Below are 20873 nucleotides of genomic sequence, written 5' to 3'. Positions count from 1 at the left end.
GCAACAAAAAAAGCACTTGAAGGTGAATGTACAGGTGAAATATTTTTTATGTTTATTTATAGAGGTCGCAATTTGAATTGCTTGAGTTAAATTATACTCCTGCGCTACCTTACGCCCGAGCCAATGATACGTGAAGTAAAACTAATACAAATATATATATATAACAGTATATATATATATATAAGCGAAATATATAATAGCGTAATACATATATATCACGAGCAAAATAATTTGCTCAACCGGGACTCGAATTCGGATCTTTCATTTCTCCTGCGATGGTGCTGACCATTACATCATGAGACAGAGCCTTACTTTTTGTCTACCTATACAGTTCTATTATCATGACGAAGATGAATGCATCCTAACAGATCTGTCATGGCGTCCAGCTTAAATGTAGAAATTCAAATAATGTAGGCTATACGTCATTTTATAGAATTATTCTATAATTAATTAAATATAACATTGTTTTATTCTATATTTATTGTTATTTAAATTTAGACAGAAGAAGCTGCACTGATTTGACTACAAGTACAGAGTACAACTTTTGTTTACGATGCTAATTCTTATCGCCATATTCGCATAAAAACTGAGTTTTGGATCTCTTAAAATAACCACATCATAACTGATTTTAATAATTAACTGATTAGCACAATTGGGAAAGCTTTCTTACCGCATATATGCTTAAAATAAAAACAGTTTACAAAATTAGGCCTATACGAAAAAAGGTTTTTTCATAGAATATCGTCGAATGAAAATGTCGAAACTGCACCAATCAGAGGTCCAATCTTAACCCAAAAAGTTTCAGAAAATGTATAGTGCCTATTTGGATCCTTATGGGGATTAAAATATTATGTTTGTCTTAGTTTCTTAGTGAGCGTGTACACTGCAGGCTGATAAATTAAAGTTGCCGGTAAAAGGTACGGAAGAGCCATCAATTGTAAACAAACCATGCTCTGAGAGCGATTTAACACAAAGCTATGATTGAATGGAGCGTAGATTGTCCAAGGTCGAATCACGTGATGGTTAGGCAATATATCAGATGAGATCAGAGGCTAACAAGGACGTAAACTGCGAAACAAATCTAACAAGTATTTTGATCAACCAAATATACAACCAATGAGTAACTCAGTCGCACGCGTTTAGATGGAAGCAGTTAGGCCGTCAATATTGTGAAGGTCCCAACAAGCCGTCAATTTCTTGATCATCTGGGTGGGGATTGAAGGTGGTGTAGAGTACGATATTGAATATTTTAGTTGTGTTCTTGTGATACAAACTTATAAAATATCGCACGTAACGATAATTTACTAAAATTTCATATTTGCGTTTACCGAGCAAAATATTTAAATCTTATGACCTGATTGGACGAATTACTTATTTGTATCTCGAGTTAACATTATTGTGCAGCGAGATTTCAAAATATTTCAGGATACTTTTTCTAAAGTACTACAGCAAACGCAATGTTGCAACTTTAAAACTAAGTATGAACAAAATGTGTTTAAAAAAATGTATCTTCATTTAAGAACGATCTACAATTTGTTTTTTTATCGCCTAACAATCGTATGTGGTCCACCAGAGGCAGACCTCTGCAAGGTGTTAATGTGTGAAGCGCTAAAATAGGCATTCGCAAAAAACGATCTTAACACCATAATATCAATAGTAAACTTTTCTTAGTGTTATGACAAATAAACTGGAAAACCTAAGTAGATAATACTTCTAACCAGACTGATAAAACATTGATTGGCATATATAACACAAATTCTTAACTAGTACCTAAGTTATTATCAGCTTGATATTGCTTATGAAAATCACTAATTTTAGTAATTTATCTCGAATGAGACAAACAACATTTCCTTAATAGGGATTTAAGTAGTCTACCACTGACGATGTAAACCAGTTTCCAACCATGCATAACACTATTCAGACAAATTTCACAATACGAAGAAATAATTGGCGTTTTGAAATTAACTATTCAATTTTCAAAATATTCTACTAGGTAATATGCATTATAACTGAACATTTTCAAGAATCGCGTGAAAATGGGTTATCTTGCTGCAATTGTTTTTTGACTAAAAAAAAAACACGTTTTGTTTAAACAAATAGTTATCATTAAGTGAGTTTGGATTATAGGTAGGATTCAGTATAGCAATATCGATAATTAGTGGTTGACTACATTGAGAAATTGCGACGGTATCTGCAAATACACAGTCACCGCTACAGCAACCCGACGCGATGTCGTAGTAGAGATATGTCGTTAGAGGTCCATTACCTGTTCAATTCGAACGGATCAGTCAAATGAACGAGTGATCCTGATCACATTGTTTCAAAAAGACCCGTTCGCCTGAATGAAACGTTCACTCTTTCCCCGCTAACTGAAAAATTTTTATTTTCTTACGAATCAGATAATTTATTTTTAAGAATCGTAAAAAATTATATTACAATTAAGTTAACTTAAAAATCCTTATCCATTGGAAAAGTAGCTCAAGAGTGCATCTAAAGGGGCCCATACACGGTCAATATTATTGTGCAATATATTGCGCAATGATATTGAAGGATCGGACACACACAGTTCAATAATTTTACGCAATCAGAGTGATCAGAATTACCGAGGAGCAAGGCAGTTCGTGTGCCGTGTATTGTAAAGATGTGTGATGTGGGTGCTGCAGCGTGTGTTGTGGTCGCATTGTTAGTGAAGCCAAAGAAGAAGAGAAAGAAGCGGGTATGGATGAAGGAGTGGTTAAAAAGAAGGAACCAGTTTACTCATGAAATACTGCTGAATGAGCTTCGTACAAATGAACCCAATTAGATAGTCATTGGAGAATTGCCCATCGGATAATTGACAGGATATTGCGCAATACTGCTCATCACGACTCAATATTTTCAAGATTGTGCAATAGATTTATAAACTTTTTGACTTCATCCAATATATTGCACAACCAGTTTTTGGCTTTCAATATAACTCATCAATATTATTGTGCAATAATATTGTGTCATATTGCACAATAATATTGACCGTGTATGGGGCCCCTTAACTGAAATTTCGTTCGGTCGTTCACATGATGACCTGTAACACGCTCTAGCGGGAAGGCTCAGTAACTTAGTTGACCGGGTCGCGGCAGTGAACGAGACCGACAGAACCCGATTAATTAGATGATCCGAATGTCACACCACTATCATGAAGTGTACAACCATGTAAAACGTTAGATACCACAGAGTAATCTCAATTAAGTTTATAATTAGATTATCATTTATCTATACAATATAGTTAAATGACAATTTTTATAATCTGCATGTCATACTACAAACTTTGATAATTGATAACCTATGTAAACTATGTGTACTCATGCAACATAAAATATGATTAATTACCTAATGTTTTTAATTAGTACCGACGAGTTTCACTTTGATGCAATATTTTACATTTTTTTTAACAAGACTACTGTAAGGCTACATTTTACCTGTTAATGTGCCGTGCCATAAATACCATTGAATCTGGTATACTTGTAAAAAATCTTGGAATTAAGAATTAAAATAAAACTCAAACATTGCCTATATAGGTAACAGTAGATATAAATAAGAGAGAAAGGGTAGGTATACACAATTAACATTTATAGTACCTATAATTAATACGAAAAATCATAACTAATGCAGTAATTATTAAAAATATACGTCCCGTTTGTTTTACAAGCTTGTTAGTAAATTGCTGCTTTAGTTTAAACTCTTACTGTGATGCGTTAGCCTCTGATATATATATCATAATTAACAGTTAAACTGAATGTAGACATATCAAACACTAGGCTAAGACTCAAATTAATTAATATAAATGACGACAGTTACGATAATTAGTTGAATCTAACCTTTCGTATTGTTACATTTTCCCAATTACAAAATGATTAATCTTCTTCAATGGCGTTTCTACCTAAAAAGTTCTTCTAACCCTAACGCCATGTCTGGCAGCTAAAAGTCTACGGAATAAAACAAAATAAAACACTAATGTTAGATACGTTTATTTTTTAAACACCATACAAATTCGTAAGTGTAATTTAATGCGTAAACACTAGTAACATTACACAACACTTGTTATAAAATAAACCACAAATCACAGTGAGATCGAGAATAAAATACCACTAAGTTTTAGCCAAACAAAATGGAGTTGTTTTCTTTCCTAGCTTGAAGTTGGCTCGAGTCGAGTTTGGAAGGAATGGATTAGTCCAATAGAAGGGGAGTATGGTTCTCCTCCTCTGTATAGACTCGCCCAACAGCAACAGCTGACTGTTAAGCTTGATCGTTGAATATTGAATTGACAACATTACTGTAAACGGTATTTCGCTAATCAGCTTATTCTCATTATTTACTTGTAACGGAAAACGTTTGCTATTTGTATCGTACTAAACAATCATTAATGTCCTGCTGTTAATGTTAAAACTAACTTGCTCCTTATAGAAGGTAGCTTTTCAATATTAGAAAATTAATTTACTGATTATAAAAAGAATTAATTTACCAGACAATTATTATTAGTAACTGTATTTATTCATGCAGAAGGCATGCTTTCTACCAAAACAAATTTATTTTCACAGAATCGTGTTAATTATATTTACCGTAACCAAAAATACACAACACTAAAATCCAGTTCTCCGTCATTGCGACTATTTCCGAGAGATTGTGGGATCAATCCTTTTGGACATAAACAAGAAACACAATTGTGAGAGTCCTATTTAAATTTTAATCATTATAATGTGTAAATGGTGGAACAGGACATCATTTATTACGTCAACTAGATGTAGGCCCACCTATCCTTTTCTATTGTGCACTTTGTTTTGCATAAAAGTTTATAGAAATGGAATATATGAAATATACTGTACGCCAAGTGTTACCCTGGTAATCTGCAAAAATACCTACAGTATTTTTGTGAAGTATTTGATGTTGTGGTGTAAGTAAACTAATGAACATGGAGGAATTACAATTCATTAATTTTTACGTGGTGGATGGCATTGCACAAATTTTCAATTATGGATATTAGAATATACACTAATAAACTCACTGAGTCTGGGCGCAAGATAGAATAAAATTATTACTTCTGACTATTGTCAGCGCAAATGTTGAAATATTATCTGACAAGAAGTTTGATGATGTAAGTATTCCTCAAGAAAGCAAGAAAATTTTACTATTTACTATTTAGCTACTGTTTACTATTCTAGCATCATTCATTAGGGACTTTGTTATTGTTTGGTTATTGAAAAGATTATGTAGGTATTTTCTTATAAAATGGTTAATATTATATTGTATAAAAATAAAGAATATATTATTTTTGTCAACTTTTGGTAGAAGAATTTTCACAATACTCACAAACAAGTGTTTGAGGGAGGGGTACAATTGTTTTCGGCGGAGGAGTTTAAGAAAGGAAAATCCACCAATGGCCTTTTTGGATTTGAATGTTCAATTCATAAAAGAGTGGTTGTAAGAACTATTAATAAGTTCTTGAATATATTTATGAAGTAATATAAAATTATATTACTTCATAAAAATGCTGAGACACTGGCTTACTCAACTTTAGAGCGTAATCAGAAGAATGGTAATGAGTTATGATAGCCTAGTTTAGGTGTGTATCTTGTTTTGATACTAGCTATAAACTATTTTATAGAATGTATAATTTATTGATATCCCTTAGACAATGAAAATCAAGATAATTTCATATTATATACCGTATGAAGTTAAGCCATATCGATTTTTCTATTGAAATGTAGTATTTATCAACAACAACGTCTGAACACTGTTGAAAATCTTAATTTCATTCAAAGAATTTATGTGATTACATCTATTCTAATTAATAGAACCTAGCAAATAAAACTCCGCTTCAAACTATTAAATTTACCGTATGTTTCTATTTCTAAACATTTTATGATAATAATCTTAATTGAAAGCAAAGTAACTCCACCAGTCCTTATTGTTGTATACATAGGCGTCAATAAAATAACTATAGGGTCAATCGGGGCTAATGTGAAACACACAAAAATTTGGGGTTAATGTTGAAACATGTAAATAATTATTAAGTTTTTGTTAGATGGATATCTAAAAAATTAATGTCATTTTGTAGCTTGTATATTACTTAGTTTAAACCCATTTTAAACATACATAGATATCCACTTATGTATATACAGAAAAAAATAAAAATCATAGTCATGGAATTTTACGTAAAAAAAATTTTAAACGGAATGCAAAAACTTTTTCTCAGTCATAAAAAATACTATCAAAAACCCAATAACTAAATTGTTAGGCATTCTAGAGGAGTTGGTGAGTATTTTTAGCTATTAATGTTTGTCTTAAGTCTAACATAACCTAAAATATTAACCACCAAAGTTGAGGGGCTAATATGAAACAGTGTTTGGGGCTAATGTGAAACAGTGGTTGGGCTAATTTGAAATGCTGACCAGGATTATTTAGAAACAAAACTTGAACAACACTATTCTACAACATAAATTTGTATCCACCCACCACATTTGAACACAAATAAATGCATATCTTTTTGATTTTTCATGCAGCTTCTTTTTTTTACTCTGTGTTAAAGGTGGGGAATTTTTATCAGCTGGTAGTTCCCAATCAGCTGTTTCACAATATTGTCTAGTTCATTACCATTTGTAGCTAACCTCAAAACACCCGATGTGTAACTAACGTGTTGTGTTTGTTATTTTGAAAATGGTGCGCACTTACAAAAAGAAAGGAAGTAGAAGAGTTTATCCAGAAAAACATTTTTGGATGAAGCTAAGAAAAGAGTAACTAAAGGTGAATCATTGCGTAGTGTTGCTAAAGTACTCAGTATTGAAACAACTTTCTTGTTTCGTTATTTAAAAAAGTGTGAAACTGCAGTTGATTTAAGACCTCCAGGTCACAAACATGCTTTGGAGTAATGAGATTGAAAATAAATTAGCTGATCACTTGAAAGTCATGGCTAAAAAATGGTTTTGCTCTGAGTAAGACTGAAGTTTTGGACGTTGTTAAGGAATATGTTGAGCAAAATTCGTTAACTGTTCCATTCAAGGACAATCGTCCAGGTCATGATTGGTACATTGGTTTTTGCAAAAGGCATAAACTAAGCTTAAAAAAAAATGGAGCCTCTGGAGAAAGCACGCAAAATAAACACAAGTGATCCTTTTCTAATTTATGAATTTTACGATTTGCTTGAAAAAAAAAAATAGGAGGAATTGGATATTGCAAATAAAACCATCACATGTGTACAATCTTGGACGAGACATCATTCTGCTCGGGATCCCTCAAGAGTCAAGTTTGTATCAGGCATTGGCCAAAAAGCTCACCGTACTCAAGAAGGAACTGGTAGGGACAATACTACTGTACTGGGCTGTTGTAATGCAGCAGGAGTAGTTTTTCTTCCTCCTTTAATAATTTTTCAAGGAGCAAATTTTATGGTCCTCTTGGAAAGGGCAATATGATTTGCCAGGCACCTTCTATGCTGTAGTGTAGTGAAAAGGGATGGATGACATCAAATATATTCAATGATTTTTTTGTGAAGTTCTGCCAAGAAGTGAAAGAGAGACCTCTTCTGCTGATTTACGATGGCCATATGACCCATTCTAGATGTTCACACTGCTATGTATGCTAGACAGAATCAGGTTTACAATAATTAAACTTCCAGCACACACTACAGACGTTCTCCAACCTTTGGACACAACATGTTTCAAAACATTGAAATATGCATGGGACTTAAAAGTAACCGAGTGGTACAGACTGAATCAAAGAAAGATGCAAAAGAATGATGTTTGTCGATTTACTCTTGTCAGGTTTGGCATAATGGTTTTGACACCAGATAACGTTAGAAAAGGCTTCAAGCCATGTAGGCATATTTCCATGTGATCATGCTAAATATCCTGTATCACGCTTTGATGCGGAAAAGCTGGCCAGGTATAGGGCTTTTAAACAAACTGGTAGGTCCAACTGTGATGGGAACCAAGAATGCATAACAGCTGAATCTTTTGAAAATCCCAAATACTGTCACTGAGTCTCTGTCTCTGGGCAATGTAACACCTTGCACTTCGACATCAGATAAGCCACGAGATCTAGAAGTATCATTGTCTACATCTGATAAAACAATGTCTAAGCCTAGTACTAGCAATTCCGAGTCTCTTATTGGATCACCTGTAGGTGATGGGTCACAGTCTTCTTCGTCTTTTGAGATGTTACTGCCTCCAAAAAATTAATAGAACTCTTGCTCCCAAAAAAGAAGAGAAAAAGAGTAGACGCAAGCTCAAAAGTAATTACAAGCGATGAATGGATTGCTGCCGAGCAATTGAAAAAAAAGACCAAGAAAATGACAAATTGAAAACAAAAGAACTGAAATGTCTTGGTAAGCTAAATAAAGGAGAAAAAACTGCTAAGAAATCTAACGCAAAACAAAAAGATTAGGCCTAAAAATAAACAAAACCTCCTATCATCTATTCCTCTGGGTAATGGTAATCCTCTAACTTCAAATGCTGAAAGTAAGAAAACCAATGCAGAAAAGTTTAGATGAAATATCGAGTGGTAGGCCAACAGTAATTACCCAAACTGACAACCAGTTGTATCTAAAAATGGAAAACAGTAGTAGGGCCCATGAAAAAGAAGCAAAGAAAGGCAGGACATATCAAGATAGAAATAGATGAAGATACCTCTGATAGTGATGAACCGTCTCTTTGTGATACTGACGAGGAATCGTTAAGTGATTTAATTTCCAACTCCAAAAAGGACATAATCAACCCTGTTGCATATGAGGCACCTGTTTTTTCAGGAAAATATAAAGAAAGGGACTTTTGTTTTAGTTGATGTTAAAGGTGGAAGAGGAAATCAAACCCATTACAAATATGTCTGCCTCATAGAACATGTCGATATGGATGATTGGTGAAAGTTACACGTACAAGGCTTAAGGTGCTGCAATGATGGAAATTACCGATTTTTGTGTACAATGAAGGGGACATATTCAATATTGATTATATGGATTAAGAAGCTGTGTTACCTTTCCCTTTGACCAACATTCAAAAATAGAAAAATTACCTATGTTTTCCCTGGTTGTGTTAATGTTTTTGAATCAATGAATGAACAAAGATGTTGATTTTATATCGTGATTTCTGATTTTTAAGCTTTCTATTTCTGTGAACCATTATTTTTGGCCTAATTTATATATAAAAACATTTACAAATTTAAAGCTTGAGAGTTGTTACTAATTTCCCTTAGATTATTTATACCTAAATCCATTTCAAAAAAATTTTATCCTTCCTTTATTTTCGTATTATAATTAGTGAAATATTTTAGTTTCCATATTAAAACATGAAAAAAAATCATTAAAGATAAAGTTAAGCAAATTAAAGGTTATGGAAATAATAGATTATATATATTTTCTATAAGCTGATATGTTTTTAAGTAATCAGATGCTCATAATATGGTAATTATTGAGATGTTTCACAATAGCCCTTGGCTGTTTCATAATAGCCCCTTTTTCTTGGGGCTAAAGTGAAACACTGTTTTATTTTTTTCATGATTTTATTTTATGACATAAAACATTATTGATACCATTAACTTATTGAGGAAACAAAGCTACAAATTGCTGAATTTTTGTTTGTGGGTTAGGGCAAATAGATTAAAAGTTATATTGCAAAGTTTACATTTTTGTTTCATATTAGCCCCGATTGACCCTACTGTTAACATAGCAATCAATCATAATTGCTATATCAAATAAATGGTGTATGGACAGAAAAAATTTTACTTGCTGAGCTCATTCCATAAATGACAATAAAGTAATCAATAAAATTTAAAAGTTCCAGAGAGATTTAATAATAGCATTGATTATCTGAAAAATATCAAAAAATATATTAGTAATGTATTTTTAATCTATCTGAATACATTGTGTTATTTGTAGATACAATTGGAGATGTCCATTGGAAGTAAAAACAAATCAAATGAAATTTGTAAATTAATTATAATTTTTACACTATTAATAGAGTTTAGTGACATGAGATTTAGTGTACATCAGAGAAATAAATAATTCCTTCCAATGACCATGGATAACCTCAGGATTTTTCCATGTGTATCACGTTTGTAAGTAATGCCTTGTTACATAACACCTTTCATACAGCAGCAATACACAATAAGCTATAATAGATGGAGGTTTCTTTCAGCATCGGGGATTTCTTGTCCTGATGACGAATTGAATGTAAATAGGTATGGGAACGAGCTAGTTGTAGATAGCTCTTCTCTTATTGTAACCCATAGAAATGTGCAATGTGATAATCATATGTAATTACTGTTGTACTGGATTACTTCGTTTATTTTTGGTTGACACTATTGTATGGTTGAAAAACTGTAAAAATAAAGATTTTTGAGTTCTGAGTTTCAATTACTAAAACTTACCTCAATGATGCAAGAAGAAATCTCTCATGTCACTTCAGATGAATCCTATCTTCGCAGCCATTTTTGCTATGTATCTTGACATAGCATAACAGGACAGGTTGCAAAGGTCCTTTTCCTTTGATACATCCTTATGTTCATATCAAGATCCCTGTTATGATCCCTCATGAAGGGATCCCCTCTTGGAGATGCGAAATTGAAAAGAGGTTGCAGAGAAAGAGATTTGTTTTGAAGATTCTTACTCCTTCCTGTTGAGCTCTTTTTAAATGTTGAAGGTGTCATGAGATGGACGCTGTAATCTGCGTTCTATACTCACCTGATGAGACCAAAATAAGATGGAAACAGCAAGAATAATTATGTACCGTTATAAACCATTTTGTTGCTAATGTGGAGGTAATACTTTTTGCACACAGGCTACTCCGCATAGCTATGCTGTGTAGAGTGTACAATTAAGTCATGACATTTGTTGCTTAAGTCAAGTGTTCACAAAAAACATTGGCAACAGAAATGATTGATGGCAAAGAGCGATAACATAAATGGCATTTGTTAAATGTTTCAATTCAATTAGTTTGACCACATATTTAAGGAAGTCACCGAAATGCTCTAAACTCTAACTATAGACAAAATGACTTCGTACCACTAAAGAAATTGTTGAATCCTACCACAGCTGGATCAACTGGGAATCACTGTATTTTTTAATGAGTGGGTATCTCCTAACGACGGAGGTGAGAAAACCCCATAGCGTCTTGGCCACCACTCAGAATAAGTGATGTCACATACTACCGTACAAAGTCAATAACCAAACCGATTACAAAGAAATTGGTCCAGCCAAAAGTGTTGTGGCACGAGGTTCGACCACAATTGTCTCAAACAATTCCTAGCCTACGAAGCCATAAAATCTTTTGAATGTGACTCCATCTAAAGCACGGGCATTCCCCATAGCTACGGCACTGCCACTTCTTAGATATTAAATGGCCACAGTAAAGCGCTAAATTTGAACCATTTCTGGATTTTGAAAGTTCACGTTCAGTACAAGGGTTTTTGTTGAGTGCTCGAAGAGCCTCAAAAACCAGTTAGCTCCAGTTTCAGTAAACCTTACTAAGAAGTTCTTTATAGTTATCTTCATTCCATAAAGAATAAATGCAACCATTCAATAAATACTTTTTAAATATTACGTAACCTTGGACCTGTAAGAGACCTCCATATAGCTTTAATAGTTTTGGCTTTTGTTACTGAGTGGTGGATATGATAAAAGTATGAACGTTTATAATTCAATGAGCATCAGTGGCATCTCTATTTGGCTCTTAAAAAACTATGTCAACTTGCTTGTGGTTTCTTGAACTTATGTAATTAATGCTTATTTGAGAGGGTAGTTCTTGTGCTCAACAATGGTCATTCCTTTATTGAAAGGTGACCCAAGCAAACCAGTTTTTATCCTAACGGTGTTGAAAGGAATATTAAGAATTATAATTCATATATCGTAAATGGAAAAATTCAGGTGTGTTTTCCTTGAATTATACATTCTTGGAACTTTGCTTTGTTGTATATACAAATAGTTTGAGAGACAAATTGTCCAAAACTCTGATGACATTAAAGTCAGAAACAAATCATCTTTACTAACTTATTCATTATAAAACAAATTGTATCATTTACAAAATACAAGTAGTAAAATACTCTAGTATTTAAAATGATATAGTGAAATTTTACTGTTCTTAATAGGAATTCATCAATTGTGTAGAAAAGATAAGAGGAGGCAGTTATATATTATATATCCCTTATATGTTGGGTTTAATTTCATACAGTGTGCGATGATGAGTTGGAAGTGGCTACATCGATGCATGGTATTTTTGTTGGTATTGTAGGGCGAGATAAAAAAACCATCTCACGGATATAAAGGCCAAGCACCGTAAGAATTTTAAGCGTCTTGTAGGCGTCTCTGCAGATGGCAAATAGTTGGTGTCCATTTAGTTTCCTAATGGCTTTTGTTTTGAAGTCATGATTCTTTTTAAGCTTGTTCCCATCCTGTCCCCGTCGCGTGCTCATCATCCATGTCCACCAATATGTCAGTAGTACGTAGTGTATAGTTCTGTGTAAGTAAACTGTTTATGCAGGAGTTTATCAAGTGCAGTGTTTCAAGGGTTAAAGTGTCAGTGGTGTTGTAGTGTATGGGGTGAGTTTCTAGCTACATTATTCTCTTTTATTACACATTTTGAGCTTTCAGCACTTTCTTCGTCCATTAGCACATTAAATATTTTAGATTTAAATCGTAAATGGTTTATAGAGGTATCATCAATATATTTAGGAATCTTATTATACAAGTACGGCAATGAAATTTGGTAGACGCTCTCCATAAAATGTATTCGATTTAGGCACTTCAAAGGTCTCCTTACTCCTTGTGTTTACTTTTTTGTAAATAATGCGTCTAAGATTGTTTCTTTGTACATTTGTTATTATTGTGCTATATGTATATATACCAATTGGAGAGAGTGTTTTTGCTTCTTTTCTTAGGTCTGCCGACTGTACAATTTCATTTTTATTTTTATCTTAGTAATATCTCTAAACACCTATCTTGTACTTTTTTTATTTTATTTAAATGTGTCTTAGCAGCTGTTCCCCAGACATTTACACCGTACCTAATAACTGACTCAACCAATGCCTTATACATTGTTATCTTTAATTTTCTGTCTTTCGTGTTGCCTATTCTATACATTGATATTAAACAAGGAGTCAGTTTCTTTTGTAATTCATTAATGTGGTCTTTCCAAAGTTTAATGTTGTCTTTCAAATTGGTATTATGTTTATAGTGGAATAATTTTTCCATTGCTATTTCTCATGTGAAACCGAAAAAATATATACTATTAGTAAACATTTTAATATTTAAAATTAAATTACATTACATTTAAATATAATAATATATGTTAATTATTTCTCACTGGACTTGACAGTTTTATTTCTAAATACACTTTTCTTTTTTTTTTAATTCAAGTCTACACTTATTCAGCACTTAGTGATAGCCTGCCTGTGTATTTTATATACTACTAGCGGGCCCGGCGCGCTTTGCTGCGCATTTCAATAATTTTTTGCAAAAGTTGCCCGCGGCTTCGCACGCAATTTCCCGTTGAAAACAGTACACTATATTCACTTATTCTTTTTCTATCACATTCTAAACATTGCTGAGATAATTGATAGTCGTTCCATCGTGAGCCTCTTGGGCGTATTATGAAGGTATGTACCATATTCCTGCCTCTATCTAGCTGTTACCCACGGCTTCGCACGCAAATCTTAAGAACCGAAGTCCTTATATTACTTAGTAAATTTTTTTTTTTACTATAATAAATTTTAGATTAAATTAGTTATATCTCCGATGCCACGATTGAGCTTGCTTTGTTGTCTCGATCGAGAGAATATGTACACACGGAGTTTTGAGAACCATACTTCTGTCAAAAAAAACAACTAAGGTTGATTTTATAACATTCTTTATATTTGTAGCCAACGTAAGATAGTAATTATGATATCTGCATTACTCTTCTGATCAAGCATGAGCATGGTTTATATTAAATAAATATTGCAGTTAAAGGTGAATTTTTACGTCAAATTTGAATTGTATTATCTGGATAGTAAAGTCTATGTTTAACAGTGATTGCAAAAACAGTTTAAACAAAATTTGTCGTTTCTCTTAAGCTTACTCTATGCTTTAAAACTATAAGTGTAATATATGTTTACAAAGAACAGCTGATTAAAAATTTGAAAAGACGTTAACATATGTTTGCTGCAATGCATTTCTTATGGGTATTTCTGTAACCAGTGGGGCGGAATCCTGAATCGGGAAAGGGATGGGCATAGCTTATAAACCTTCTCCGTGGAAAAATACATATACGTACAAATTTTCATCATGATCGGTCCAATAGTTCACGATTCCATAAAGGACAAACATACAAACATTCATTTTTATATATATAGATTTTTGGGAATCTCAAGAGTTTTGTTTAGGCCTATGAGATAAAGTGAAAACATAGGTTTACACAAAAAGTATTGTTATCTTTGCTGTTTTGTGGATAATAAAATATTTGTTGATGTATGTGTACAATTTTAGTTGTTGCAAATAGTAGTATCAGTTGTATTGAGGAAACTGTTATTTTTTCAAGTGTTATTTAGCATAAAAACTGGAAAAATGTCCAAAGATTTTTTAGTACATTTATAAAATTAATGACATTTGTTTTTTATGTAATAAATTAGCAGTATATGTATGTTTTATGTATTTTAATTAAAAAATTAACCTACAAAAATTTAAAAAAAAATTAAGAGCCTATCTAAACCTTTTATGATTTTACATATATTTTAGTAAAATGTTACAAAATCGCTGAAATGTCCTTGGCAGTACTGTACTTCAAGAGAAATCTCTGGCATTTCTTGGAAAAACCTTTTTACTATGCTCTGGCACTAAAAGGGTTAATCTTTATCCTGCTCTAAATAAAATAAGTGGACTAATTTGTAAATTTGCATAGAATAAAATAACCTGTGTGAAATGAGTCAATAAACTATTTGAAATATTTCCAACTGAAGCCACTAGTTTGCATAAGCAAACGGTCTGCACTAAAACGTGACATTTACATGAAACTATGGCAGTATTGCTCGTTCTTCGGCCGAGACTATCACTCGAATCCAAGTTGAATGGTTTAAATAAAAAATACACTTTTTTCTTGTCATATTCTTAGGTAATGAGGTAATATTATATCAAATGTGGAAATAATAACAAAACTTGACCTGCTTACTTTTAGAAGCATCTAACTTTTACTGATCTGAAAGAAGATTAGTAATTTATTTCCACAAGGGCTGAATATTAAAACACAACATCAGTAAACTTGTTTATTTGGTCAGGTGAAGCAGACAATCAAGATATTATAAAAGCGTTGCTTATATTTTTTACTAGGATTATTTGTATCTTTCAGTCAAATTAAATAGTTATGTTAAATGATTTGAGAGTGACATATACTACAAGTGATAATTTAGGTCTTAATTAAATAGTTGAAAATACAGGAATTTGCTGAACGCTTATTATCAACACCATTTTGTAAAATGGCTACTGAAAAGTTAAAGAATGAAAGATTTATATTTTATTGACAAGGGGCTGAGTTTAGAGCATACAGGCTTTACATACTTAACTACTTCTTTATATCAATAAACGATGCTAATCATGAGGAAACAATCTATTACATATATCACTCTCAAATCTATATAATTATCAGTTATGATTGTTTTTATAATAAATACACATAAAAAATCATTAAATCAAACATTGTAGCTCTTGTAAACATATTATGTGTAGACTTAAATAAGTTAAAACACTATTAAAAACAAGCAGAACAAAACTTCAGTAACAGAAAACTACAAAATATTGCTAACTGCTTATATTAAGGAATGTATCCAGCATGTGATAAATTATATTGGTGAACTTACATTGTGCGCATGCACAGTCAGACAAGCTGCTAATCTGAATTTGGAATATTTTCTGTAGTTCATCTCACTAATGAGTTAAAATCGCTAATAAAATAGACTATTTCTGTTACATAAACTCAGACATAATAAGTGATCCATTTACAAGATCGCTGGCCAGCTCCTGGTGCCTACAGAGGTGGCTTGCTTACAGAAAAATCATATTTTAAAAAACAAATTAAGTACAATTACAATTTGATACAGTAAATTGTTTTGTTTAATAGAGTGGTTAAGCTTTAAATTTCAACCAATATCTGAGTATTTAACAAAAAGTGAAAAATAAAAAATATGCTTAATGCTTATATTAACTATACTGAGTGAAACAAAATTATGGACTCAACTGTCAAATAGTTATTTTTTAAAGTCGAATGATCCTAAGTACACACTTTCAACATAAATAAATAACACAAGAATCAAAGAAATAAATAACTACAACTAATTATTATGTACATAAGAAAACATATGATGGGATCACATCTGCAGGGAATATTCCTGAATAATTTAGGTAAAATAATTTTATCACGGGAATAATCAGTTCTTATTTTCAATTCCTCTCTCAGACTGCATCAGTCAGAAAGACTCCATCACCATTACCCGATGCTGATTCTGATGCAGCTAATATAAATTTGTCTATTAGCAGCCCAAAGTAGCCTCTCCAACAAAAATTACTAAACCACAAACAAGAAATATCTATGGTAATAAAACTTTCAAATATATTTAGTAAATAATTTAGATTTCACACAATCAACAGAAGAGACAGAGAATCTAGCAAAAGAGTTAATTTGATAATATAATAAAACGAAATATGTTTATACTGCAGTAACTGTTATGTAATTAAAAATGTTTTTATTATCCTGTATTTGTATTATAAAAATTATTGAAACAAAACAAAAAAATATTTAGTTTAATTAAATAATAAATTTTACTTCATTATTTAATTTAAGTCATTGGTAAAAAGCAAAGATATTAATGTTTCTATATTAAAATGTAAATAGTTTGTTAAAATAATTAGTAAAACTATACTTAAATTTAAACAGTCAGTGATCCCACCCTTTTGGAATAAATTATAAAAATATTAAAAACCAGAAATATCATAAATATAACTAAAAACACCTTTCTTTTGGTTATTTGATTCATTGTAAAACATAATAACTAGTGAAAACTATTACATAGCCTTATACCAGTCACATAATCCTTAAATAAATTAGCGATATTCAAGTGTCAGACATAGTACAACAAAACTACACCATTCAAGTGATGGCGATAACAAGTAGACAGTGGAAATCATGAATGGCTATATACAATGCAATCACAGCATCAATTTTGGAAAACTTACAAAACAATACGAGTAGATGCAATGCCAAGCTACAATACACATCTACACCAATACGGTAATACTTAGAACTAACAAATTTGGTAAATAAATACTAAGAGGCTTGTTTGTTGAGATGTTCGGAGCTAGCCGTGCGCACGTGCGTCACTTTTGTGTTATTCTAAAACAAACATAAAGGTAATACAGTATTTATATTTAATAATAATCTATTACAATCACTGTTTATTTAGTACGCTCATTATAGAGTCCTGATTGGTTAGAAAATACAATTTTATTTAACATTGCCATTAATATAAAAGGAATGAAACAGGAAAAGGGATAATAATAGGAGAAGGGAAGATGGATGCTGGTAACCATAATAACCACTTTCAATTCTCCTCACTCTCACATATAGGGTGCAGCATTTTGTAGTCATGCAAGACTTAACATGGTGGTGAAACCATGACCACCGATCATGAACCTGTGGCACAGCTTAAGTACCACATCCTCCATACAGTCCAGATATGGTACCGTGTGACAGCTGGCTGTTCGCGAAATGGAAATATCCATTCTAAGGAATCAGGTTTTGAACAGTTGAAGAGGTTAAACTGGATGCCACAGCTGAGCTAATGGCAATCCCTAGTTTGGATATTGCAACATGTTTTTTGAAATAGGGGGATTGTTTGAACAAGTGCATTGGTGTCCAATGGAGAGTACTTTGAAAGAGACTAAAGTTTTTGTTGTGATCAGTAAGCTAGTTATTCAGTAATATTAAAATATCAGATATGTTCTGGACTGCCTTCGTACTCAGGTTCAAATTTTGTAATAATTTCATATTTCTCTTGTTACTTTAATATTATATGGAGGCCACTGTTTTTTGAAGTTTTTCTTAATGGGGATCTAACAAAACTACATTATTAGAAAGAACAGACTTTATTTGACTTACTGTGAAAATTACATGTCATTATGACGGTCAGTTCTTGTTTTCTGCCACCCCTATTTGTTATTATTGTTATACAGGGTGATTCACAAAGATATGCAGAAACTGTGGGACCTTATTCTACTTGTAAAAATAATGAAATATGTTTATATAAACAGGGGTGCGAAAGTGCTTTGTTAGCGAGTTAGGCCTAGTGAAAGATTTCGCCCGGATTTCAGCTCACCATGTAAAACAAGGTACCCCTGAAATTCTGGTAAGATAGATTGACTTTAATAGTGAGAGGTGTTTCTGCACCCACCATACAGCCCGGACATTGTATGAAACGATCGTCACTTGAATAAAAATGTGGCTTGCAACATAACGTTTTGACGACATGTAACTACAGAAGGACCAATTTCTAAACTTCTTAGTGAACAAGTTTAGCAGTGGCTATTATAAGTACCTAAATTTCTATGTAGGCTGTTTCCCTTCCAAACATATATAAAGTAATTTTTGTATTTCATACGAGAAAATAATATTTTTGTGGATAGTCCTCATAAAACAAAACAGTTTACAATTAGCCAAGGAATATGTTTCTAGTAGTTTTTGTCTAAAAAACAATTTTGAATTCACATAAGTCAAACTCTATCTGATGTGCCAATGGTTACCATAACAAACATAATGTTGGAAAGGTTAAAACTAAATATAAAGTTCTGGAATGTTATTTTTCAATTAGTACAATTAATTTGAATTCTGTATGTACCTGATCTAGTGGCTATCCTCAATCGATGGACCCAAAACTGTGGCGCCACCAGTAATTTTTGTTAGTTAATAATTAACTGAAATGCTTCAAATTAATGTGATATAAAAAATTACATTTCAGCAAAAAATGCTGAAAACACATGGAAGCCAAAAAAGATTTGAGCACTAAAGGAAGATTAACTCTTCATTGTATTAGATCTGGGAAATGGATTGTGAAATATCTAGCTAACTGGTTTGCAATTAATTGATTTTATTACAATAGACTAGAGAACATAACTCTAATACCAACCTTGTCATGTGTAGCAGTACTAAGACCTGAGAGTGACTTTGCGCGCTTCATGCTGAAACAGGTTTAAACACGTTTAGAGATGAACTTGCACACAAAGTCTAAAAACAAATTTAATATAAAACTTTAAAATTCTCATAGTATTTTTGTCATAACTGATTATTTGTTGGAAACTTCTAGATGTTTAGATAAGCTTTTGATTTTTAAAGCTTTAATATATAATGGAATTTTGATAACACAAATCCCGAGAAGAAAATAGCCATGCCAGCAACCATTATGAAGCATAGCTTAGTGAATTATTGTTCTACGCTTTTACATTCGACTTGCACAAGTCACTGGAGTAAGATATATAAATTTTTATTTCAGAACACGAGTTTGAGCTTTGCAAATCTGTATAAAGTTTGGTTATAATCTATGAATGTATGATAACATCTGTGTTTTATGGCCCTTTAATTTTTATAATTGAAGATCCAATTTATATTTCAAGATTTTATATTGGCACAAAAAAAACCAAAGTTATTGATGAATCTATTCAGGTTTCACAGTCCACATTATTTAGGGCCACTACCATTTATTTCACTAACTTTTTAAAATTTGTGGTGAGTACAACTGTTCATGAAACTGAAAATATTACTTACTACTTACAAATCTTATTTCTGAGTTACAAAAATTGTTAGGCAACAATAAATTCTTGTAATACAAGAACCCCTCTTTTATACCAGTACAAGTTTGACACTAAACATACTGTATTAGTAGATGTTGAACAGCAAAAACATTCACTAAATTATACAACAACTTAAATTAGAAGTATGTTAAAACAAGTGAATTTTGTCAAAATGTACAACGCAATCTTTATTCAACAATTTCAAACAATTCTGGTGTCATGTTACTCCAAATTCTTGCAAAAAACATGCTCATACCTGGAAAAATATTGTGTAAAATACCAAATTGCTTCTTCATGTTTTCGACTGTCAGTGCCATGTTGTATAAAATAACTATGTTGCCTCCATTAAATGATGAACCATTCTCATATTCTAGTAAAATATACAGTAATTACTGATTGTGGGTGGTGAAATGAAGAAACTATTACAATATTTTATAGGTAATCAAAATATATGCACAATTAAATTTTGATATGAAAAGAAGTAAAGAATGTCTTATGTCACCAGGCAAAGTTAGGGCTAAGAAGCCCTCTCTAACACAACCTGGAGACCAAAGTCTTAAATGTGACTTCCTAACCACTATCATTGGCTGAGCAGGCGGGCTGCTTCCAAGAACAGGATCGCGTGGTCACCCATCCAAACAGCAGCCACACTCGACGTTGCTTGACTCGATTATATTGCGATAATTGCCGTACTGAGCCTTTGGCATGTGCTCAAAAATTTGCATACAATATTTGTGTACAATTTATCTTTTAAAAATGTTGTTATTTGTTTAATTTTTCATGAGTTTTGTTGTAAAAATAGACTTTAAAAATTCAATTCAGACATCTAAAATTACAAAATATTTAAATTAAGGAGCCCCAAGACCCATGTGTTTAGGTCAACAGTTATGTTAACACAAAAACCAAACATTTAACATTTAAATATTCTAATCCTTCTAAGACATCACATTAGCACAGCTGATGGAATCACAAAACCTTTTGTGAAAACAAAACAAACTCACGTAAATTCAACTTACCTTAGAAGGTGTAACACTCAACACAGGGAATTGTA

At 32.2% G+C, this 20873-nt stretch overlaps 2 protein-coding genes across 9 annotated transcripts in view; both read right to left on the bottom strand.

Moving 5' to 3' along the window:
- LOC124357144 overlaps positions 1 to 4183 on the bottom strand; it is a 187024-nt gene extending 182841 nt beyond the window's left edge. Inside the window, exon 1 of the mRNA XM_046808643.1 lies at positions 3855 to 4183. The gene's annotated coding sequence lies outside the window, so the exon portion shown is untranslated. The remainder of the gene's footprint in view (positions 1 to 3854) is intronic.
- Positions 4184 to 15239: 11056 nt separating this feature from the next.
- Positions 15240 to 20873, bottom strand: part of LOC124357143 (kinesin light chain) — a 215719-nt gene continuing 210085 nt past the window's right edge. For 7 of the 8 annotated variants that reach the window (XM_046808632.1, XM_046808641.1, XM_046808633.1 and 4 more), the window contains 2 exons: positions 19162 to 19213; positions 15240 to 17372 (listed from right to left, as the gene is read on the bottom strand). In XM_046808632.1, the coding sequence (XP_046664588.1) occupies positions 17307 to 17372; positions 19162 to 19213 (118 nt within the window). In that variant the 3' untranslated portion in view covers positions 15240 to 17306. Of the gene's footprint in view, positions 17373 to 19161; positions 19214 to 20873 lie in introns of those variants that run through there. The other variant, XM_046808640.1, reaches the window with a different exon arrangement.

This window comes from Homalodisca vitripennis, chromosome 3 (genome assembly GCF_021130785.1).
Source record: "Homalodisca vitripennis isolate AUS2020 chromosome 3, UT_GWSS_2.1, whole genome shotgun sequence".
In the NCBI taxonomy this organism is placed as follows: domain Eukaryota; kingdom Metazoa; phylum Arthropoda; class Insecta; order Hemiptera; family Cicadellidae; genus Homalodisca; species Homalodisca vitripennis.
Note: the sequence above shows the minus strand (reverse complement) of the source record. Positions and strands in the feature narration are given on the sequence as shown.